Source organism: Bacillus rossius, chromosome 1, assembly GCF_032445375.1.
Source record: "Bacillus rossius redtenbacheri isolate Brsri chromosome 1, Brsri_v3, whole genome shotgun sequence".
Taxonomy (NCBI): domain Eukaryota; kingdom Metazoa; phylum Arthropoda; class Insecta; order Phasmatodea; family Bacillidae; genus Bacillus; species Bacillus rossius.
The window spans coordinates 158,696,269-158,722,098 of NC_086330.1; the positions used below are offsets into that span (position 1 = coordinate 158,696,269).

General features: G+C 38.0%; 1 protein-coding gene and 1 long non-coding RNA gene across 2 annotated transcripts; both read right to left on the reverse strand.

Moving 5' to 3' along the window:
- Positions 1-13,533: 13,533 nt before the first annotated feature.
- On the reverse strand, positions 13,534-18,239 carry LOC134546342 (uncharacterized). Its single transcript, XM_063389117.1, has 2 exons — positions 18,015-18,239; positions 13,534-13,672 (listed from the first exon to the last, which is right to left on the reverse strand). Exons 1-2 carry the CDS (start codon positions 18,198-18,200, stop codon positions 13,547-13,549), a joined length of 312 nt encoding a protein of 103 aa, XP_063245187.1. The 5' UTR covers positions 18,201-18,239; the 3' UTR covers positions 13,534-13,546.
- Positions 18,240-21,213: 2,974 nt separating this feature from the next.
- On the reverse strand, positions 21,214-24,496 carry LOC134546343 (uncharacterized). Its single transcript, XR_010079139.1, has 2 exons — positions 23,262-24,496; positions 21,214-22,121 (listed from the first exon to the last, which is right to left on the reverse strand). It is a non-coding gene; the product is annotated as an uncharacterized LOC134546343 (long non-coding RNA).
- Between the last annotated feature and the right edge of the window lie 1,334 nt (positions 24,497-25,830).

The window sequence follows — 25,830 nt, forward strand, 5'->3', positions numbered from 1 at the left end:
TTTTACTTGCAGGCAATAGCTTCACCCGCCCATTACAGGACCTGAAAAAACCATTTTATTTCTCAGTTTAAAACTGAAATATAAAAGTCCAACTACAAGGTCCTAAACGCAAGATATGATTCTTTGTAATTAACTAAAAAAATTGTATTTATTAATAGTATTCCTTAAATTATATAAGGTCAAGAAGGTACATATTTCAAAATCTTGCGTTTTATAAAAACGACTCCAGGACTCATACCAAGTATTGGCCGAATATCGGCCATGTACCAAATGAAAACTGTAACATTTCTTAACAAAATATACTAATCATAATTTTTGTCTGGGCCGACACTTTTAATGCCGACGGACAGCAACAAGATCGCGCGCCCAGTTTTCTTTGCAGGCAATATATTTACCCGCCCATTACAGGCCCTGAAAAAACCATTTTATTTCTCCGTTTAAAACTGAAATATAAAAATACAACTACAAGGTCCTAAACGCAAGACATGACGCTTTGTATTAAACTAAAAAAAGAATATTTATTAATAGTATTCTAAAAATTATATAAGGTCAAAAAAGGTACATATTTAAAAAACTTGCATTTTATAAAAACGACTCCAGGACTCATAGCAAGTATTGGCCGAACATAAGCCATGTAACAAATGAAAGCTGTAAAATTCCTTAACAAAATATACTAATCATAATTTTTGTCTGGGCCGACACTTTTAATGCCGACGGACCGCAACATGATCGCGCGCCTAGTTTTCCTTGTAGGCAATAGATTTACCCGCCCATTACAGGCCCTGAAAAAACCATTTTATTTCTTCGATTAAAACTGAAATATAAAAATCCGACTACAAAACCCTAAACGCAAGATATGACGCTTTGTATATAACTAAATAAATATTATTTATTAATAGTATTCTTTAAATTAAATAAGGTCAAAAAATATACATATTTCAAAAACGTGCATTATATTAAAACGACTCCAGGACTCATACCAAGTATTGGCCGAATACCAGCCATGTACCAAATGAAAGCTGTAACGTTTCTTAACAAAATATATTTTTCAGAATTTTTGTCTGGGCCGACACTTTTAATGCCGACGGACAGCAACAAGATCGCGCGCCCTGTTTTCCTTGCAGGCAATAGCTTCACCCGCCCATTACAGGACCTGAAAAAACCATTTTATTTCTCAGTTTAAAACTGAAATATACAAATCCAAATACAAGGTCCTAAACGCAAGATATGACGCTTTGTAATTAACTAAAAAAATAGTATTTATTAATAGTATTCCTTAAATTATATAAGGTCAAGAAGGTACATATTTCAAAAACTTGCATTTTATAAAAACGACTCCAGGACTCATACCAAGTATTGGCCGAATATCAGCCATGTACCAAATGAAAGCTATAACATTTCTTAACAAAATATACTAATTATAATTTTTGTCTGGGCCGACACTTTTAATGCCGACGGACAGCAACAAGATCGCGCGCCCTGTTTTCCTTGCAGGCAATAGCTTCACCCGGCCATTACAGGACCTAAAAAAACCATTTTATTTCTCCGTTTAAAACTGAAATATAAAAATACAACTACAAGGTCCTAAACGCAAGACATGACGCTTTGTATTAAACTAAAAAAAGAATATTTATTAATAGTATTCTAAAAATTATATAAGGTCAAAAAAGGTACATATTTAAAAAACTTGCATTTTATAAAAACGACTCCAGGACTCATAGCAAGTATTGGCCGAACATAAGCCATGTAACAAATGAAAGCTGTAAAATTCCTTAACAAAATATACTAATCATAATTTTTGTCTGGGCCGACACTTTTAATGCCGACGGACCGCAACATGATCGCGCGCCTAGTTTTCCTTGTAGGCAATAGATTTACCCGCCCATTACAGGCCCTGAAAAAACCATTTTATTTCTTCGATTAAAACTGAAATATAAAAATCCGACTACAAAACCCTAAACGCAAGATATGACGCTTTGTATATAACTAAATAAATATTATTTATTAATAGTATTCTTTAAATTAAATAAGGTCAAAAAATATACATATTTCAAAAACGTGCATTATATTAAAACGACTCCAGGACTCATACCAAGTATTGGCCGAATACCAGCCATGTACCAAATGAAAGCTGTAACGTTTCTTAACAAAATATATTTTTCAGAATTTTTGTCTGGGCCGACACTTTTAATGCCGACGGACAGCAACAAGATCGCGCGCCCTGTTTTCCTTGCAGGCAATAGCTTCACCCGCCCATTACAGGACCTGAAAAAACCATTTTATTTCTCAGTTTAAAACTGAAATATACAAATCCAAATACAAGGTCCTAAACGCAAGATATGACGCTTTGTAATTAACTAAAAAAATAGTATTTATTAATAGTATTCCTTAAATTATATAAGGTCAAGAAGGTACATATTTCAAAAACTTGCATTTTATAAAAACGACTCCAGGACTCATACCAAGTATTGGCCGAATATCAGCCATGTACCAAATGAAAGCTATAACATTTCTTAACAAAATATACTAATTATAATTTTTGTCTGGGCCGACACTTTTAATGCCGACGGACAGCAACAAGATCTTGCGCCCTGTTTTACTTGCAGGCAATATCTTCACCCGCCCATTACAGGACCTGAAAAAACCATTTTATTTCTCAGTTTAAAACTGAAATATAAAAGTCCAACTACAAGGTCCTAAACGCAAGATATTATTCTTTGTAATTAACTAAAAAAATTGTATTTATTAATAGTATTCCTTAAATTATATAAGGTCAAGAAGGTACATATTTCAAAATCTTGCGTTTTATAAAAACGACTCCAGGACTCATACCAAGTATTGGCCGAATATCGGCCATGTACCAAATGAAAGCTGTAACATTTCTTAACAAAATATACTAATCATAATTTTTGTCTGGGCCGACACTTTTAATGCCGACGGACAGCAACAAGATCGCGCGCCCAGTTTTCTTTGCAGGCAATATATTTACCCGCCCATTACAGGCCCTGAAAAAACCATTTTATTTCTCCGTTTAAAACTGAAATATAAAAATACAACTACAAGGTCCTAAACGCAAGACATGACGCTTTGTATTAAACTAAAAAAAGAATATTTATTAATAGTATTCTAAAAATTATATAAGGTCAAAAAAGGTACATATTTAAAAAACTTGCATTTTATAAAAACGACTCCAGGACTAATACCAAGTATTGGCCGAACATAAGCCATGTAACAAATGAAAGCTGTAAAATTCCTTAACAAAATATACTAATCATAATTTTTGTCTGGGCCGACACTTTTAATGCCGACGGACCGCAACATGATCGCGCGCCTAGTTTTCCTTGTAGGCAATAGATTTACCCGCCCATTACAGGCCCTGAAAAAACCATTTAATTTTCTTCGATTAAAACTGAAATATAAAAATCCGACTACAAAACCCTAAACGCAAGATATGACGCTTTGTATTTAACTAAATAAATATTATTTATTAATAGTATTCTTTAAATTAAATAAGGTCAAAAAATATACATATTTCAAAAACGTGCATTATATTAAAACGACTCCAGGACTCATACCAAGTATTGGCCGAATACCAGCCATGTACCAAATGAAAGCTGTAACGTTTCTTAACAAAATATATTTTTCAGAATTTTTGTCTGGGCCGACACTTTTAATGCCGACGGACAGCAACAAGATCGCGCGCCCTGTTTTCCTTGCAGGCAATAGCTTCACCCGCCCATTACAGGACCTGAAAAAACCATTTTATTTCTCAGTTTAAAACTGAAATATACAAATCCAAATACAAGGTCCTAAACGCAAGATATGACGCTTTGTAATTAACTAAAAAAATAGTATTTATTAATAGTATTCCTTAAATTATATAAGGTCAAGAAGGTACATATTTCAAAAACTTGCATTTTATAAAAACGACTCCAGGACTCATACCAAGTATTGGCCGAATATCAGCCATGTACCAAATGAAAGCTATAACATTTCTTAACAAAATATACTAATCATAATTTTTGTCTGGGCCGACACTTTTAATGCCGACGGACAGCAACAAGATCGCGCGCCCTGTTTTCCTTGCAGGCAATAGCTTCACCCGGCCATTACAGGACCTAAAAAAACCATTTTATTTCTCCGTTTAAAACTGAAATATAAAAATCCAACTTCAAGGTCCTAAACGCAAGATATGACGCTTTGTATTTAACTAAAAAATAGTATTTACTAATAGTATTCTTTAAATTATTTAAATTCGAAAAAAGTACATATTTCAAAAACTTGCATTATATTTAAACGACTCCAGTACTCATACCAAGTATTGGCCGAACATCAGCCATATACCAAATGAAAGCTGTCACCTTACTTAACAAAATATACTGTTCAGAATTTTTGTCTGGGCCGACACTTTTAATGCCGACGGACAGCAACAAGATCGCGCGCCCTGTTTTCCTTGCAGGCAATAGCTTCACCCGGCCATTACAGGACCTAAAAAAACCATTTTATTTCTCCGTTTAAAACTGAAATATAAAAATCCAACTACAAGGTCCTAAACGCAAGATATGACGCTTTGTATTTAACTAAAAAAATAGTATTTATTAATAGTATTCTTTAAATTATTTAAATTAAAAAAAAGTACATATTTCAAAAACTTGCATTATATTAAAACGACTCCAGTACTCATACCAAGTATTGGCCGAACATCAGCCATATACCAAATGAAAGCTGTCACCTTACTTAACAAAATATACTGTTCAGAATTTTTGTCTGGGCCGACACTTTTAATGCCGACGGACAGCAACAAGATCTTGCGCCCTGTTTTACTTGCAGGCAATAGCTTCACCCGCCCATTACAGGACCTGAAAAAACCATTTTATTTCTCAGTTTAAAACTGAAATATAAAAGTCCAACTACAAGGTCCTAAACGCAAGATATGATTCTTTGTAATTAACTAAAAAAATTGTATTTATTAATAGTATTCCTTAAATTATATAAGGTCAAGAAGGTACATATTTCAAAATCTTGCGTTTTATAAAAACGACTCCAGGACTCATACCAAGTATTGGCCGAATATCGGCCATGTACCAAATGAAAGCTGTAACATTTCTTAACAAAATATACTAATCATAATTTTTGTCTGGGCCGACACTTTTAATGCCGACGGACAGCAACAAGATCGCGCGCCCAGTTTTCTTTGCAGGCAATATATTTACCCGCCCATTACAGGCCCTGAAAAAACCATTTTATTTCTCCGTTTAAAACTGAAATATAAAAATACAACTACAAGGTCCTAAACGCAAGACATGACGCTTTGTATTAAACTAAAAAAAGAATATTTATTAATAGTATTCTAAAAATTATATAAGGTCAAAAAAGGTACATATTTAAAAAACTTGCATTTTATAAAAACGACTCCAGGACTAATACCAAGTATTGGCCGAACATAAGCCATGTAACAAATGAAAGCTGTAAAATTCCTTAACAAAATATACTAATCATAATTTTTGTCTGGGCCGACACTTTTAATGCCGACGGACCGCAACATGATCGCGCGCCTAGTTTTCCTTGTAGGCAATAGATTTACCCGCCCATTACAGGCCCTGAAAAAACCATTTTATTTCTTCGATTAAAACTGAAATATAAAAATCCGACTACAAAACCCTAAACGCAAGATATGACGCTTTGTATTTAACTAAATAAATATTATTTATTAATAGTATTCTTTAAATTAAATAAGGTCAAAAAATATACATATTTCAAAAACGTGCATTATATTAAAACGACTCCAGGACTCATACCAAGTATTGGCCGAATACCAGCCATGTACCAAATGAAAGCTGTAACGTTTCTTAACAAAATATATTTTTCAGAATTTTTGTCTGGGCCGACACTTTTAATGCCGACGGACAGCAACAAGATCGCGCGCCCTGTTTTCCTTGCAGGCAATAGCTTCACCCGCCCATTACAGGACCTGAAAAAACCATTTTATTTCTCAGTTTAAAACTGAAATATACAAATCCAAATACAAGGTCCTAAACGCAAGATATGACGCTTTGTAATTAACTAAAAAAATAGTATTTATTAATAGTATTCCTTAAATTATATAAGGTCAAGAAGGTACATATTTCAAAAACTTGCATTTTATAAAAACGACTCCAGGACTCATACCAAGTATTGGCCGAATATCAGCCATGTACCAAATGAAAGCTATAACATTTCTTAACAAAATATACTAATCATAATTTTTGTCTGGGCCGACACTTTTAATGCCGACGGACAGCAACAAGATCGCGCGCCCTGTTTTCCTTGCAGGCAATAGCTTCACCCGGCCATTACAGGACCTAAAAAAACCATTTTATTTCTCCGTTTAAAACTGAAATATAAAAATCCAACTTCAAGGTCCTAAACGCAAGATATGACGCTTTGTATTTAACTAAAAAATAGTATTTACTAATAGTATTCTTTAAATTATTTAAATTCAAAAAAAGTACATATTTCAAAAACTTGCATTATATTTAAACGACTCCAGTACTCATACCAAGTATTGGCCGAACATCAGCCATATACCAAATGAAAGCTGTCACCTTACTTAACAAAATATACTGTTCAGAATTTTTGTCTGGGCCGACACTTTTAATGGCGACGGACAGCAACAAGATCGCGCGCCCTGTTTTCCTTGCAGGCAATAGCTTCACCCGGCCATTACAGGACCTAAAAAAACCATTTTATTTCTCCGTTTAAAACTGAAATATAAAAAACCAACTACAAGGTCCTAAACGCAAGATATGACGCTTTGTATTTAACTAAAAAAATAGTATTTATTAATAGTATTCTTTAAATTATTTAAATTAAAAAAAAGTACATATTTCAAAAACTTGCATTATATTAAAACGACTCCAGTACTCATACCAAGTATTGGCCGAACATCAGCCATATACCAAATGAAAGCTGTCACCTTACTTAACAAAATATACTGTTCAGAATTTTTGTCTGGGCCGACACTTTTAATGCCGACGGACAGCAACAAGATCTTGCGCCCTGTTTTACTTGCAGGCAATAGCTTCACCCGCCCATTACAGGACCTGAAAAAACCATTTTATTTCTCAGTTTAAAACTGAAATATAAAAGTCCAACTACAAGGTCCTAAACGCAAGATATGATTCTTTGTAATTAACTAAAAAAATTGTATTTATTAATAGTATTCCTTAAATTATATAAGGTCAAGAAGGTACATATTTCAAAATCTTGCGTTTTATAAAAACGACTCCAGGACTCATACCAAGTATTGGCCGAATATCGGCCATGTACCAAATGAAAACTGTAACATTTCTTAACAAAATATACTAATCATAATTTTTGTCTGGGCCGACACTTTTAATGCCGACGGACAGCAACAAGATCGCGCGCCCAGTTTTCTTTGCAGGCAATATATTTACCCGCCCATTACAGGCCCTGAAAAAACCATTTTATTTCTCCGTTTAAAACTGAAATATAAAAATCCGACTACAAAACCCTAAACGCAAGACATGACGCTTTGTATATAACTAAATAAATATTATTTATTAATAGTATTCTTTAAATTAAATAAGGTCAAAAAATATACATATTTCAAAAACGTGCATTATATTAAAACGACTCCAGGACTCATACCAAGTATTGGCCGAATACCAGCCATGTAACAAATGAAAGCTGTAAAATTCCTTAACAAAATATACTAATCATAATTTTTGTCTGGGCCGACACTTTTAATGCCGACGGACCGCAACATGATCGCGCGCCTAGTTTTCCTTGTAGGCAATAGATTTACCCGCCCATTACAGGCCCTGAAAAAACCATTTTATTTCTTCGATTAAAACTGAAATATAAAAATCCGACTACAAAACCCTAAACGCAAGATATGACGCTTTGTATATAACTAAATAAATATTATTTATTAATAGTATTCTTTAAATTAAATAAGGTCAAAAAATATACATATTTCAAAAACGTGCATTATATTAAAACGACTCCAGGACTCATACCAAGTATTGGCCGAATACCAGCCATGTACCAAATGAAAGCTGTAACGTTTCTTAACAAAATATATTTTTCAGAATTTTTGTCTGGGCCGACACTTTTAATGCCGACGGACAGCAACAAGATCGCGCGCCCTGTTTTCCTTGCAGGCAATAGCTTCACCCGCCCATTACAGGACCTGAAAAAACCATTTTATTTCTCAGTTTAAAACTGAAATATACAAATCCAAATACAAGGTCCTAAACGCAAGATATGACGCTTTGTAATTAACTAAAAAAATAGTATTTATTAATAGTATTCCTTAAATTATATAAGGTCAAGAAGGTACATATTTCAAAAACTTGCATTTTATAAAAACGACTCCAGGACTCATACCAAGTATTGGCCGAATATCAGCCATGTACCAAATGAAAGCTATAACATTTCTTAACAAAATATACTAATTATAATTTTTGTCTGGGCCGACACTTTTAATGCCGACGGACAGCAACAAGATCGCGCGCCCTGTTTTCCTTGCAGGCAATAGCTTCACCCGGCCATTACAGGACCTAAAAAAACCATTTTATTTCTCCGTTTAAAACTGAAATATAAAAATCCAACTTCAAGGTCCTAAACGCAAGATATGACGCTTTGTATTTAACTAAAAAATAGTATTTACTAATAGTATTCTTTAAATTATTTAAATTCAAAAAAAGTACATATTTCAAAAACTTGCATTATATTAAAACGACTCCAGTACTCATACCAAGTATTGGCCGAACATCAGCCATATACCAAATGAAAGCTGTCACCTTACTTAACAAAATATACTGTTCAGAATTTTTGTCTGGGCCGACACTTTTAATGGCGACGGACAGCAACAAGATCGCGCGCCCTGTTTTCCTTGCAGGCAATAGCTTCACCCGGCCATTACAGGACCTAAAAAAACCATTTTATTTCTCCGTTTAAAACTGAAATATAAAAATCCAACTACAAGGTCCTAAACGCAAGATATGACGCTTTGTATTTAACTAAAAAAATAGTATTTATTAATAGTATTCTTTAAATTATTTAAATTAAAAAAAAGTACATATTTCAAAAACTTGCATTATATTAAAACGACTCCAGTACTCATACCAAGTATTGGCCGAACATCAGCCATATACCAAATGAAAGCTGTCACCTTACTTAACAAAATATACTGTTCAGAATTTTTGTCTGGGCCGACACTTTTAATGCCGACGGACAGCAACACGATCTTGCGCCCTGTTTTACTTGCAGGCAATAGCTTCACCCGCCCATTACAGGACCTGAAAAAACCATTTTATTTCTCAGTTTAAAACTGAAATATAAAAGTCCAACTACAAGGTCCTAAACGCAAGATATGACGCTTTGTAATTAACTAAAAAAATAGTATTTATTAATAGTATTCCTTAAATTATATAAGGTCAAGAAGGTACATATTTCAAAAACTTGCATTTTATAAAAACGACTCCAGGACTCATACCAAGTATTGGCCGAATATCAGCCATGTACCAAATGAAAGCTATAACATTTCTTAACAAAATATACTAATCATAATTTTTGTCTGGGCCGACACTTTTAATGCCGACGGACAGCAACAAGATCGCGCGCCCTGTTTTCCTTGCAGTCAATAGCTTCACCCGGCCATTACAGGACCTAAAAAAACCATTTTATTTCTCCGTTTAAAACTGAAATATAAAAATCCAACTTCAAGGTCCTAAACGCAAGATATGACGCTTTGTATTTAACTAAAAAGATAGTATTTATTAATAGTATTCTTTAAATTATTTAAATTCAAAAAAAGTACATATTTCAAAAACTTGCATTATATTAAAACGACTCCAGTACTCATACCAAGTATTGGCCGAACATCAGCCATATACCAAATGAAAGCTGTCACCTTTCTTAACAAAATATACTGTTCAGAATTTTTGTCTGGGCCGACACTTTTAATGCCGACGGACAGCAACAAGATCGCGCGCCCTGTTTTACTTGCAGGCAATAGCTTCACCCGGCCATTACAGGACCTGAAAAAACCATTTTATTTCTCCGTTCAAAACTGAAACATAAAAATCCAACTACAAGGTCCTAAACGCAAGATATGACGCTTTGTATTTAACTAAATAAATATTATTTATTAATAGTATTCTTTAAATTAAATAATGTCAAAAAATATACATATTTCAAAAACGTGCATTATATTAAAACGACTCCAGGACTCATACCAAGTATTGGCCGAATACCAGCCATGTACCAAATGAAAGCTGTAACGTTTCTTAACTAAATATACTTTTCAGAATTTTTGTCTGGGCCGACACTTTTAATGCCGACAACAAGATCTTGCGCCCTGTTTTACTTGCAGGCAATAGCTTCACCCGCCCATTACAGGACCTGAAAAAACCATTTTATTTCTCAGTTTAAAACTGAAATATAAAAATCCAACTACAAGGTTCTAAACGCAAGATATGATGCTTTGTAATTAACTAAAAAAATTGTATTTATTAATAGTATTCCTTAAATTATATAAGGTCAAGAAGGTACATATTTCAAAATCTTGCATTTTATAAAAACGACTCCAGGACTCATACCAAGTATTGGCCGAATATAGGCCATGTACCAAATGAAAGCTGTAACATTTCTTAACAAAATATACTAATCATAATTTTTGTCTGGGCCGACACTTTTAATGCCGACGGACAGCAACAAGATCGCGCGCCCAGTTTTCTTTGCAGGCAATAGATTTACCCGCCCATTACAGGCCCTGAAAAAACCATTTTATTTCTCCGTTTAAAACTGAAATATAAAAATACAACTACAAGGTCCTAAACGCAAGACATGACGCTTTGTATTAAACTAAAAAAAGAATATTTATTAATAGTATTCTAAAAATTATATAAGGTCAAAAAAGGTACATATTTAAAAAACTTGCATTTTATAAAAACGACTCCAGGACTCATACCAAGTATTGGCCGAACATAAGCCATGTAACAAATGAAAGCTGTAAAATTTCTTAACAAAATATACTAATCATAATTTTTGTCTGGGCCGACACTTTTAATGCCGACGGACAGCAACAAGATCGCGCGCCCAGTATTCCTTGTAGGCAATAGATTTACCCGCCCATTACAGGCCCTGAAAAAACCATTTTATTTCTTCGATTAAAACTGAAATATTGCAGCGTGGGGGTATCCAGTTAAGCATACCACCAGGGTGCATCCATGCGCCACCAAACACTCCTACTGATTATCCTACTCATGCAAGCGAAGTGTATGGGGGCACAAGAAAATCGTGTGTGGGGTCTTTGCTAGAAAAGACAGTTAAGCAGAAAGTGATAAATCATAAATACAAATAAAGAACATGAGTCGCACTCAACAACGTTATAATTTCGCAAACTTAACACATATACATACACTGTCAACGGATTCGATGCCAGCTAGAGGCATGTGCGTAGCAAATACAAATTAGCATACATTTAATGAAGTTTATTCCCTTCACAATGATTTTCACTCCTTATGTCTTTACTGAGTCCTTACTTATGGAAAAAACTAGGGTGAACCTTGTGCCCAATGTACTCTGATTCAACAAACAAACTACTACTGCGTATCTCTTACAGTCGTACGAAACAACAAGCAACAAGCAACAAGTTAATATTCTTTCTCTCTCTCCGATACAAGTTGAATTTCCTAGGCATGCCCTGGATCATGCAGTATAAAACAGTCGCCTCTGACAATGGGGATAGACATTTTCTCATTTTCTGTGCGAAATTATAACTCAGTTACCACACACTATAAGAGAGGAGAGAAACCAATATTCAAGTATACGTGCGTACGCATTACGTTACGGCCCGGAGGCGAGCGAAGACCAAAATCATAGTGAACATTATGTCATTACACACGTGATTCACAAGACGTACGTTGCTGTTAACAACTTTAGGAACTGACTCAATATACATACAGACTATACGAGCGGTCCAAACACGTGTAGGGGCAAGGAATTATGTACTACAAAATAAACCAACACCTAATATAACGTTAATTGTGCACTCCTCAAAAAAAACATATTAAATATCTATTACTCATAGAGAGCGTAGTCCCGCGGACAGAAATGCAAGCCCAAGAGAGAAGCGAGGGATCGGTTACATGGTTTGTTACAGCTACAATTTTCAGTGGGTCTCGTCATGATGACATTCACTGCCAAGGCTAGGTAAGCGTAATACAGAGAAGTGCTCAAATAAAAAATGCTAGATCACGGGGGGGTATGCCTTAACCAAATGGCTCCGGTCGGGGGTACAGCTGGGAGGAAAAGAAAGAGGGCAAAATCGAGGCAAAACGATGCGTAAAATTACGTCATACGGAGCTGAAAGCTCTTATGAAAAAACAAATACAAGGGCGGCATCGGGCACTTAACGTGCTTACTTCTAAACCCAAAGCAATCAAAGCGTGGTCTGGATGCCGTTGAAATAAGTTAAGAGTCCACTGCCGACCATGCAAGTCGCGCAGCAACTAAAATCAAAACCACATGCAGGAGGGAGTAAGCAAATGCTTCCAGCACAAAGAAAAATAAATTAAGTGAAGGTCATAGTCAAAAGGGATGGCTACATGAAAATCAAGGCTGGCAAGCATATTTAATATTTACGTTACTCGCACGGCCATCGTGTGCACACACTAACTCCGTCTCCTGAAGAATTTTACCTAGACGAGCTGCCCCTCGACCGGGCCAGAGACGACCTGCTTCCACCAAGAGAGACCCACGAAATAGACAATTAAAAGTTATACGCGCTCATTTATACTATTCGCTAGATGGCGTTGCAGTCGCTACAATTGAGGAGAGGCTAGGGGGAAAGAAAGGGAAGGGGAAATTGGCACCTTGAGGCGGAGAGGGGTTAAGAGGGGAGAAGGAAAGGAAGGCTGCGGCACGGAGATGACGTCACAGAAGCGCGGCGGGCGCTTCAACCCCCACCCCTTACGAAGTCTTCTGCCCTGTGAGCCCGAGCTTAGAGTCGTGTTGAAGTTCAGTGTTTGTGACATGAGCCAACTTCTTGTATCTTGCGAACGCCTTGATTCAGACGATGTAGAAATGACTTGAAACTAGCCGGATCGTGCCGCTGGAGGGGGGCAGCAACGTGTTCGTTTCAGCGGTGCGACGGGTGGCAGCTCCAACAGGGGACCGCGATCTCCTTGGTGCTGCACAAGTAGAATACAGGCGACTCGCGTCCGACGTGTCGCTGACAGGTCCCCCTCCATTTTTTTCTGAAGTGAAAGAGAGAAACGATAAGCGCCGTATCAGGTGACCTATTCTGGCGGTACAAGGTTGCAAGGGGTTCAGGCAGCGCTCGGCGCTTTTCCTCGTCTCAGCCACTCAGCGCTAAGTGGCGGACATCGGAACTCTGCAGCATCCTTCCCGCAGACGTCTTCTGGCGGGCCGAGAATACCTCTAGAGCTGAACCGCGGCTGCGGTGGCGTCCGAACAGCGGAGAGTCTGTCACCAGATCTCCACGCCGTCCAACAGTCTCCTCACCCCGCAGCAGTCAAGGGCTGGCGACGTAGGGGGCGGAGGGGCAGCGGCAAAGCAGAGACGTAGCAGGCTTCTCGTAGAGTTGTCCGCGCACAGCCCAAGGGAGGGGTAGAAAGGAGGCGCGCGCGCTTGAAGGAAACTGTAATCATCAACTGAACTGCGACTGAACACTATATCCTGTTACTAACAATTCTACAATCTAATTAGAAAACATACCTAAAGTAGTAATACACACACCAAAAAAAAAAAAAAAAAACTTAAGTATCTCAAGGCTTCCACTAGCCGCCAAAACGTTGCATTAAATCACTGAATGAAACGCTTTAGCTGTGTTACGTGTGCCTTACGCCACTTACGTTTATTGCTCATTAGCTGTAACTGAACAGTGTTAGCTGCTAAAAACTTAGTAATCAAAAACGGCCCATCATAGGGCGGCAAAAGTTTGACGTTTAGGCTAGCCGCTAATGAGGGCAAAACGTAAGAGCGGCAGAGCACAACGTCGCCAACAGCGAATGAATGGGCTGCCCTTTTTGCATCATAATTTCGTGCCACGTTTTCCCTAGCCTTAGCTAAATTCTTAGTAACGTCTTCCAAGACACGATCTAACTCTACACTTGACAAACTAGAGTCGACAGGAGGCAACCCCCACTGGTTGAGCAAGGGTAAGGTAAGTTCCCTCCCCAGGAAAGGCACGGAGGGGGGATGCCCTGTAGAACTGTGATGAGCTGCGTTCAAACCAATATTTAAAAGTTCAAGATCGGCGTCCCAGAGAGTCTGGTCGGCGCGGTAGAACGAAGTGAAAATTCCCTTGAGAACCTTGTTGGTTCTCTCACTCATATTTCCCTGTGGAAAATACGGTGAACTGTACACCGGCTTTACAGAAAATTCAAACAAGAAATTTTTGTATAAGTTCGACTGAAAGTATTTAGCGTTGTCTGATACTACAATACACGGCGGGCCTAAGATTTTAAACACCTGTTCCTTAAGAACTTTTACTATGGACGACGCCTTCATGTTTTTAAGGGGGGTTAAAACAACAAATTTAGTAAAAATATCTAGAATTACTAATAAGCATACGTTGCCCTTTTTTGATCGCGTCAGCGGTCCGAAAATATCAATATGCAGAACCTGCCAAGGGGCGACGGGAGCGTCGGCACAGTAAAGCCCTACTTTAGCATTGTGTGGGGGCTTTGATAGCTGACAGTCAATACAGGCGCGTACAAAATCGCGCACGTCTTGACGCATTTCTGGCCAGAAAAAATGTTGGGCAATTTTACGATATGTTTTATCTATTCCCATGTGCCCACCCACAAGTGAGGCATGGAAATATGTGATAATCATACCCTTAAGTTTTTCAGGGACGACAACTTTCTGAGCTCGTCCTGACGGGCCAGCATACACTAACAACCCATCCTTCTCGGCAAAGGGTAAGGCCATTCCACATTGCAAATCGTTCCGGATTCGAATACATGCAGGATCATCCTGCTGGCAGGCTTTCAGGTTTATGAAGGATTCGGGGAAGATTTTGCACACCGAAATAAACTCAACCGCATCCGGGGGGGAAGGGTTATCAATTTCAAAATCATCCTGGTTGAACATTCTAGATAAACTGTCGGCCACAACGTTCTCCGCACCTCTTAGGTGATGGATTACAAATCGGAATTTTGACAACCGCAGTATCCAACGCCCAAGCTTCCCGAGCTGCGAGGGATGATTGCACAGCCAACTTAAGGCCTGGTTGTCTGTATACAGGTCGAACTCTCTACAATCCAAGTAACACTCGAATTTTTCGAGTCCGAAAAGGCACGCAAGGGCCTCCTTCTCATAGGTGCCCAAGCGGCGCTCTGACTCTGAGAGGGTTCGACTTGCGAAAGCAATTGGTCTCAATTTTCCGTTCTCCATGTGTCCGAGGACAGCTCCAAGGGCTACTGAGGAAGCATCAACCTGCAGGGCAAAACGTTTATTGAAGTCGGGGAGAATTAACACGGGGGCGGAACACAAACATTTTCTTAGGGATTGAAAGGCCGTTTCCTGTTCCTCACCCCAAACAAAAGCAGCGTTTTTCTTTCGCAACCGATTCAACGGCGCGCAAATCGTGGCAAAATCTGGGATAAAACGCGCATAATACCCCAGCATGCCGAGAAATTTTTGAATTCCCTTCAAAGTCTTTGGACGCGGAAAAGTAGCCACGGGGGCGACCTTATCCGGATCCATGTGAAGTTTCCCTTCTGAAATTACATAGCCTAAAAATTTTACTGAGTCTTGTGCCAAGGAAATTTTATGTGGATTAACAGTAAGATGCGCGTTTCTCAGACGTGCCAAGACTTGCTTAAGGTGATCAAGATGTTCTGAAAGTGAATTACTATATACAATTATGTCGTCGATATAGTTAAAAACAAATTTGTATTTAAGGTCGCTTAGCACATGGTCCAGAACACGGCTCATGGCTTCGCTCCCGAAACTTACACCCATCGGAATTCTGTTGAATTCGTAGTGGCCAAAAGGGGTTGAAAAGGCAGTGTATTTTCTACAGGCGGGATCAAGCAAGCATTGATGGTAACTGTCGTTGAGGTCGATGATGGAAAATATTTTTGCTTTACCCAAGTGTTGTAAGGCGCTCTCTACCGTCGGTATGGGCCAAACTGGATGAATTACCTTCTTGTTGAGAGGTTTAAAGTTATGCACAAGGCGCCACTCAGAGCCCCCCTTCTTAGCAACCAAAAAAGTAGGGGTGCAAAACTCGGATGTCGAAGGGGTAACGACGCCGGCAGCGAGTAATCTGTCGATAATGGCGCGCATGGCCTGCAGCTTAGGGGGAGAAACCTTCAAATATTTGGCAAAAACGGGCACTTCGTCGGTAACGTGAAAACGAAAAGGCAAGATGTCACATCTGCCGATCTTACGTGTTATCACGTCAGGAAACTCCCGCACGAGAGCGGCGATGGCTTGATCGCGCATCGCGTTATCGGAATCATTGCAACTCATAACTATGGGTTCGCGGACCTCATGACGCAAACGAATTTTTACAGCAGGAGCGAAATCAAATTGCAATTCATGGTTGGCGGGACTGAGTCGACAGCGTGATTTGCCCAAAAAATCTAAGCCAAGGATTAGATTCGGCAAAATCCCGGGGACAACGACAAACGGCCAACTCCAGGAAAATCCATGGATTTTGAAATGAATTATAATAGATTTACATGTGCGTATGCCTTGCCCGTTAGCGACAACGATATTCCTTACGGAATCATCCGATACAACTCGTTGTGAAAGTTGAGGGTACAACTGCACTAATGTGATGAAACATTTTTCACTAATAACAGACCGGGTAGCACCGGTATCGACTAAGGCTGGAAATAAATGTTTCTGAATTTTAATTGGGAGGAAATGTAAATGAGTGGGTTCAGAGGATTTTTTGAGTAGCCGACGGATACGACCTCTTTTCCGTCCCGTCCAGATTAGTTTTCCGCACGAGGCTGTCTCTCAGTTCCCGTGCAGTCGCTCCTATAATGTCCCACTGCCTTACACCGAAAACATCTACGTTGATTTATTTCCACCCGCGGAACAGTACACTCATACGTGACGTGTCCAAAGGCGCTACAATTGGCACACCTGCCGGCTCCGCGGCGGGTGTCCAAGGTCACTAGCTGCCGTGACTGGGTCAAGGTCGCGGACCGCGAGCCCACGGGCGCAGTTACCTCAGGCGGTAAACTCATGGCCGCGCGAGCTGCGGCCCGCGCCTCGGGCCCAGGCGTGAAATGGGCAGAACGCTCGCCGCGAGGCAGGCTGTCAAACGCACGAGGCGTGGAGGTGTCTGCCACGTCACGGAGTTTCGGGCTACGGGGAGTGAGAACGGGGGGGGCGGACTGCGACGTAAAAATACGTCCGTCAAAACGAGAGTCATTTTTCACCGAGCTGGGGCGCTTTGCCGGGAACTCAGCTTGATACTTAGCAAGAGAAACAAGGCGACTTTCCACTTCGCCCGCCCAAGTCCGTAGGCTTGCGAGCGAGGTGGGAGGAGCGAGCATCGAGCAGTTCTGCCACACCACGGGGGCCAAATTACCCAAAATAAGTTGGACAAACTCCTCTTCCGGGGTACCCAGCTCTAAGGCTCCCGCGTACGCGGTAACCGACGTGACATATTCCATAATGGTTTCATCTGGGTTTTGGAAGCGCCACACTAGCTCCCTCTTACAGGCATCTAGAACCCTAGGCGGACACACTGAACATACCAGTGATTTTTTAAACTTATCAAAGCTCGTACCCTGAGCAATGGCCTCATTTAACAGAGGTACATGGATGTCCGTAACTTTACTTAAGAGTGCTTTCAGAAAAGCCTCAAGTGGAACTAAATTTAATTTATGCAGGCTCTCAGCCTTAATCACAAAATCTAAGATCTGCCTGGGATCACTTCCACCCAGGAACGGGATGGTTTTAAGGGCGGCAAAAAAAAGTTTTACGTTAAATGAGGACGAGGAAGGACTCACATCAGCTGGGGGCTGCCTGGTCGTGACTTCAGATGCGGCTCCTGCGGATTTACGCAGGTAGTCAACCAAACGCGCCCTCATCTCGGCGACGGTATCGGTGTCCGCCACGGGCAGACCATTTTCCTCGAGATGCAGCGCCAAATCGGTCTTGTGCAACTGGTAAACCCAGCTCACGGAGACGGCCATGGTGCACCGAAACAAACAATACAAACGGATTTATCACTATAATCTGCCCAAACAGCAGAGTAGCGCAGTTTTGCAGCGTGGGGGTATCCAGTTAAGCATACCACCAGGGTGCATCCATGCGCCACCAAACACTCCTACTGATTATCCTACTCATGCAAGCGAAGTGTATGGGGGCACAAGAAAATCGTGTGTGGGGTCTTTGCTAGAAAAGACAGTTAAGCAGAAAGTGATAAATCATAAATACAAATAAAGAACATGAGTCGCACTCAACAACGTTATAATTTCGCAAACTTAACACATATACATACACTGTCAACGGATTCGATGCCAGCTAGAGGCATGTGCGTAGCAAATACAAATTAGCATACATTTAATTAAGTTTATTCCCTTCACAATGATTTTCACTCCTTATGTCTTTACTGAGTCCTTACTTATGGAAAAAACTAGGGTGAACCTTGTGCCCAATGTACTCTGATTCAACAAACAAACTACTACTGCGTATCTCTTACAGTCGTACGAAACAACAAGCAACAAGCAACAAGTTAATATTCTTTCTCTCTCTCCGATACAAGTTGAATTTCCTAGGCATGCCCTGGATCATGCAGTATAAAACAGTCGCCTCTGACAATGGGGATAGACATTTTCTCATTTTCTGTGCGAAATTATAACTCAGTTACCACACACTATAAGAGAGGAGAGAAACCAATATTCAAGTATACGTGCGTACGCATTACGTTACGGCCCGGAGGCGAGCGAAGACCAAAATCATAGTGAACATTATGTCATTACACACGTGATTCACAAGACGTACGTTGCTGTTAACAACTTTAGGAACTGACTCAATATACATACAGACTATACGAGCGGTCCAAACACGTGTAGGGGCAAGGAATTATGTACTACAAAATAAACCAACACCTAATATAACGTTAATTGTGCACTCCTCAAAAAAAACATATTAAATATCTATTACTCATAGAGAGCGTAGTCCCGCGGACAGAAATGCAAGCCCAAGAGAGAAGCGAGGGATCGGTTACATGGTTTGTTACAGCTACAATTTTCAGTGGGTCTCGTCATGATGACATTCACTGCCAAGGCTAGGTAAGCGTAATACAGAGAAGTGCTCAAACAAAAAATGCTAGATCACGGGGGGGTATGCCTTAACCAAATGGCTCCGGTCGGGGGTACAGCTGGGAGGAAAAGAAAGAGGGCAAAATCGAGGCAAAACGATGCGTAAAATTACGTCATACGGAGCTGAAAGCTCTTATGAAAAAACAAATACAAGGGCGGCATCGGGCACTTAACGTGCTTACTTCTAAACCCAAAGCAATCAAAGCGTGGTCTGGATGCCGTTGAAATAAGTTAAGAGTCCACTGCCGACCATGCAAGTCGCGCAGCAACTAAAATCAAAACCACATGCAGGAGGGAGTAAGCAAATGCTTCCAGCACAAAGAAAAATAAATTAAGTGAAGGTCATAGTCAAAAGGGATGGCTACATGAAAATCAAGGCTGGCAAGCATATTTAATATTTACGTTACTCGCACGGCCATCGTGTGCACACACTAACTCCGTCTCCTGAAGAATTTTACCTAGACGAGCTGCCCCTCGACCGGGCCAGAGACGACCTGCTTCCACCAAGAGAGACCCACGAAATAGACAATTAAAAGTTATACGCGCTCATTTATACTATTCGCTAGATGGCGTTGCAGTCGCTACAATTGAGGAGAGGCTAGGGGGAAAGAAAGGGAAGGGGAAATTGGCACCTTGAGGCGGAGAGGGGTTAAGAGGGGAGAAGGAAAGGAAGGCTGCGGCACGGAGATGACGTCACAGAAGCGCGGCGGGCGCTTCAATATAAAAATCCGACTACAAAACCCTAAACGCAAGATATGACGCTTTGTATTTAACTAAATAAATATTATTTATTAATAGTATTCTTTAAATTAAATAAGGTCAAAAAATATACATATTTCAAAAACGTGCATTATATTAAAACGACTCCAGGACTCATACCAAGTATTGGCCGAATACCAGCCATGTACCAAATGAAAGCTGTAACGTTTCTTAACTAAATATACTTTTCAGAATTTTTGTCTGGGCCGACACTTTTAATGCCGACGGACAGCAACAAGATCGCGTGCCCTGTTTTTCTTGCAGGCAATAGCTTTACCCGCCCATTACAGGACCTGAAAAAACCATTTTATTTCTCCGTTTAAAACTGAAATATAAAAATCCAACTACAAGGTCCTAAACGCAAGATATGACGCTTTGTATTTAACTAAAAAAAATAGTATTTATTAATAGTATTCTTTAAAATATATAAGGTCAAAGAAGGTACATATTTCAAAAACTTGCATTTTATAAAAACGACTCCAGGACTCATACCAAGTATTGGCCGAATATCATCCATGTACCAAATGAAAGCTGTAACGTTTCTTAACAAAATATACTTTTCAGAATTTTTGTCTGGGCCGACACTTTTAATGCCGACGGACAGCAACAAGATCTCGCGCCCTGTTTTACTTGCAGGCAATAGCTTCACCCGCCCATTACAGGACCTGAAAAAACCATTTTATTTCTCCGTTTAAAACTGAAATATAAAAATCCAACTACAAGGTCCTAAACGCAAGATATGGCGCTTTGTATTTAACTTAAATAATTGGTATTTATTCTAGTGTATAGGGTTTGCCCTGAGACACGCCTAGGTCCTACCTTAAACTGGCCCCTTTCCCACACACTTTAGCTTAGTTTAATTTAAGTTAGGAAAACATTTCAATTGTCATTCGAGTCAGGCTTTTCAGGGGGGTTTCTCCACGCTCCTGGCTGGCTTTAGACACACGTAGAAAAGGGATGATAGTCGAAGTTCTGTCATTTATACTCGATCCTAAAACCGGACGATTCGACGGCCGGCCTGGAAATAACTTCTCATACACTCCAGAGTTCACACATTTTTTAAGCATATTACCATGGTGTTCGCAATAATTGGGGTTAATTGTTTCAAAATAAAACAATAATATACCATGTCATGCACTTTTTTAATACACAGTATTTGAATAAATTTTCCCTAACACATAAACCATACACGCTGACGTCATGAGTTTCTCAAGGTAACCTAATTTGGTACGTCTCTGGAGTTATACTTAATTTATAACCCATTTGCAAGAAGTCAAATGAATCGGAAACACATTGTCGTATAAAATTAGTAAGTATTAATTATTATATCTGTGACATCTTAATTATGTTACTTAGATACAGTGTGCTATCTGTACAAGAGTAAAATTTAACATTAGAGGTATGACAATTCATAATATTGTAAGTTTAATTGTACTTTTTTAATAACTACCAAAATACATACAAATTATGCAGATTTTCCTAGTTATATCCACTAAGAACACGGATATTTAATCATATAGGTAATTCATTTATTATTTATAGGGGAGACATTGAAGCAAACATTTTCTTTCAATTATTATACATATATGTGTAAGTATGCATGTGTGTATATATATAAAGTCCACATTCGGCATTATCAATATGTATGTAATTGGGAAATTCATACATTGGAAGAATTTTTATAACTTGCAGGGTTATGCGGGATTGTGTAAAAAAATATGTACCTAACAATGAAAGGTGAGTATGTTAACATTTTCTAAATGAGGCTCAAAGATAAAGTTACGACACATTTTAAATTTACCTTTTTTGATTCAGGACCGTAGCTTATCAACTGTTCTGGTTCAGAAACTATCTTAATTATTACAAAGTACATCAGAATCCAGTGACGACCGGTGTATGAGCTGCAGCAGGGGAGTCAGTTTGCAAGCGCACTGACATTCACGACAAGCTTGATTCACCAATGCCCACAATGTCACAGAGGAGCCAGCGATTATCAACCAGTCGCAGCCACGCAGTGCGACGCTGCGTCTACTAGAAACAATTCTGAAGAGTTGGAATCTGCTGCATTCATTCGCTAGTCACCACAATAACAATACATTAGAATAATGTTGTTTATATACTATTGAGACCTTGCATGTGATGGTAACGGGCCAGCATCTCGTTACCTGTATTTAAGGGGCGAGAACATATCAATTAGTTCTGGAAAAAAAATTCCCAAGAATTATTAAAATAAAGTACATGAAAGATGCTGTTAATTGTACACCATACAAAGTACATGCTGCATTTCAACAAATGTGCTTGCATGGTTAACGTAACGTTATATCAATGAGTAAATAGAAAATTTTATTCGAAATTTAGTCATTAGCCAACCCCAAGTGTGAAAGATATTCAAGCAATTATTTGCAATGTTGCAAATATGTTTTAAAATGGTGCAATTTATGGCTTACTTTTTCAATTTTTCTTTGTAATGAAACAAGAAACAACTTGCAACGTCACAAAAGGCTCGCTCAGGAAGGAGGGTGCAACCTCTCTTTGGAACGATCCTCTTGTTCAATGTCAAATGAGCTACTTGTCACTTGCATTTGTTATTTTCCTAGTTTTAACTAAGAGGTTTCTTATATTTCAATGGTGGTATACACCACAACACTTTATATTTGTTCGGTACATTCGTATAAGGGAAACTGTAATTACATAATCCAGAGAACATAACATCACTTGGAAACCACACGTACTAAGTGTAAGGTTCTATCATATAGTTAAACAAGTTTGGCTGGCAACAAACACAACAAATTATAATCGGCATTAAACGCAACATTCCCAGTCCATTGACCATAGTTCGAGTGCTTATAGAAGTTCTATATGAAACCAAATAAAAATAATTCTGTAATACTACTGTTATTATTCTCAAATGTATAGAAATATGGTTGTTCCTTCTTGTAATGGTACAGAACACAAAGGTTTACAGAAATATTGTGTCACTTAACAAACATTTGTATTTTTACATATGAACCCCTAATTCGGTTCCAATTACAATTTATCTTAATCTGTTTTAGCACAATATTGAGCTTAAAATTTCTTATCCTAATTACACTTCTCAACTACCTATGCGGAAATCGGATCAAATTGTTTTCTAATAAATAAAAAATCGAATAAATAGATACTTCAGCCTACATAACACCATACAGTTTCTGCGAGAATATTTATTACGTACTCATAACACTTAAGAAAATGTTACACAAATCATTGCTTGATATTCATTCGTTCTTCTGTTCTGTCAACTGTGAACATAACGGGTGAATAATCGTGAAGTTATATATGTATCCTTTTGCGCACCTTTCTCTTTCACTGGCTAGCAATTTGTGACGTCACTCTGGAGATATTTTGCTAAAGTAGGCTATGTATACGGAAATATACGTTAATCTGAGTTTTACATTTTGTTAGAACGGCGGTTATCAACAAATGATGATTCTAATGGCAAATTTATTTCCATTCAAGTAAATAAATTAAGAAATTAGATACCTATAACTAATTTTATTGCCTCATTTATTACAAAATAAGTTTTTTTCTGTATTTTGTTTTGTCTCCGCCCAATTTAGGTTTCGAATGGACGAAAGCTACGATATCATTTAATTTTGACAATCTTTTTTTATATAGCCTGAAGTGATTTTATTATTTATTTCAGTGTAATACATTCACAACACAAGTTTGGCTAAATAATGTTAAACTTTTGTAGCAGTGACACCAGTTAACTGTTGTTTGCCACAACCGTAATAAATTATTTTGTGCACTATATATTGTGTACTATATATTGTACTAACAAAATACTAGGCAGGAAAATAATAACGCGGTAGTTTAGATACGGAAAAAAAATCATTTCGCTGGTTAGTACAACCTCATCCGAAAAAAAAGCATTTATTTCAAAAATCAAGATTATATAATTAAAAATATGTCACTCTTGTAATATTAATATTGATTATTTAAAAATGTTGCATGGTTATTAATCGTTTCACAAAGCTTAAATATTTAAATTTTTCAAAAATTCGTACTTTTTATTCTGCAGTTTTAAATGCAAAATCTGCCACTCCTCTTCCCGGAACTTACCTAACACAATCTTTACTTCTCTACCTGCAGATTGTTATCCCTATTTCAAGTAATGCTAATTTTCTAGAGAAGGTTCTCCATTAAGAACATTTAATGGTTTTTTGAATAACACCTATCCCGAAGAACGCCGTTAAGTATTTTTAATGTGGCTAACGTAACTTACCCAAACATTTACACCAATATACAGTATTTTAAATGAATATTGTATACAACCAATCATTCAAATAATTGAACAGTGTTCGAAATTAAATTACCTTATCCCTCCAGCCATTCACACGATTAAACAATGTTTTAAATTAAGCTAACAAAACTTGACCAACCATCCAAATGACTTAAAAGTATTTTAAAAGTAGCTAACGTAATACAAAATACAAAACCAATGGTAAAATACCGGTAATCTACCTCAATTATCTCAACAACTATTAGCAGAATCATCACACATAATTAAAGAATCTCCAAAAACATTTATAAGAATTTTATGTAAATATTTTCATAAGTGCTTAAACTATGAAAAATTGCCAAAATAAATAGCCAAACAATAAAGCACGAATATAAAAAATTTGAATTTATATTTCGCTGTTTTTTGTTAGTTCTATCAACATAACATGACATCAATTAATAATATAATTAAATGAAAATATTTGGTTTGCGTTTACAACCGAAAATTTGGGACACGTTACAATTGTTCCGAAGTTAATGCAAGTTATTTTAATAACGCAAGTAAGCGTATCAGATATATTAATTCATGTAACAATATGAGCTAAATTTATTTTCTAAATGAAACGTATAAACATTAATACTAATAGTTCAGTTTATAATAAACTTGCATCTGTATGTATCCTACATAAAAATTTGTGACAAGGTTATAATTCAGAAATTCATTAAAAAATAAAACACTTATTGAAATGCTGTGCCTTTGTTTAAATAAACTTTACTCAGCTGTCAAAGTTGAGGCCTACACAAACAAAAAAATCATTTTCTCAAGATCAGTTGCTATAAAAACTTATTTTGACCATTCATATAACCCTACCTCCCTTACTTCGTGCAATAATCTTTGCTAAAATTAGTCTTTGTTTGCACAATAACACTCAGTTCTGACACGTTATAGTTTTAAAAGAGATGGTTATTTATTATTTAATTCATTTTTGTTGTTTAAGTGTTATTTGGGTAACTATATTACACACAGTCTAGCAGTTTGTCAATTCATATCATCAAACTACCATTCAAACCCGCGCTCGTCGGCAGTATCACCAACGAAAAGTATGCGCGCAGAACGTGAAAATATTCGTCCGCGGATCGGGCAGGCCTGTACACTTAGGCCATTCGATTTTTCGCAGTAATCACTCGACAGTGCACCAACTCATACGCCTCACTGAAGAGATAACAAGCGCCTTCAACGTAAAAGATTATGTAGTTGCGACGTTTTTAGACGTAGAAAAAGCCTTCGACAGAGTTTATCACGCGGGGCTAATCTATACAAACTATATCAAACTAATTTCCTGGTCTGCTATACCAAGCTAGTCGCGTCCTACCTAGAAGACAGAACGTTTACAGTATCAACTTAAAGAACTATGTCTGACATCAAACAAATAAGAGCAGGCGTACCACAGGGCAGTATTCTAGGCCCTGTTCTATTTAA

Bases quoted from the DNA above. Each gene is read 5' to 3' on its own strand.
- LOC134546342 (XM_063389117.1), bottom strand. From the start codon at position 18,200: ATGGCCGTCTCCGTGAGCTGGGTTTACCAGTTGCACAAGACCGATTTG. The intron at 13,673-18,014 runs GTGAGTCCTTCC...TGATGATTACAG, and splicing joins CCAGGCAGCCCCCAGCTGAT to TTTCCTTCAAGCGCGCGCGC.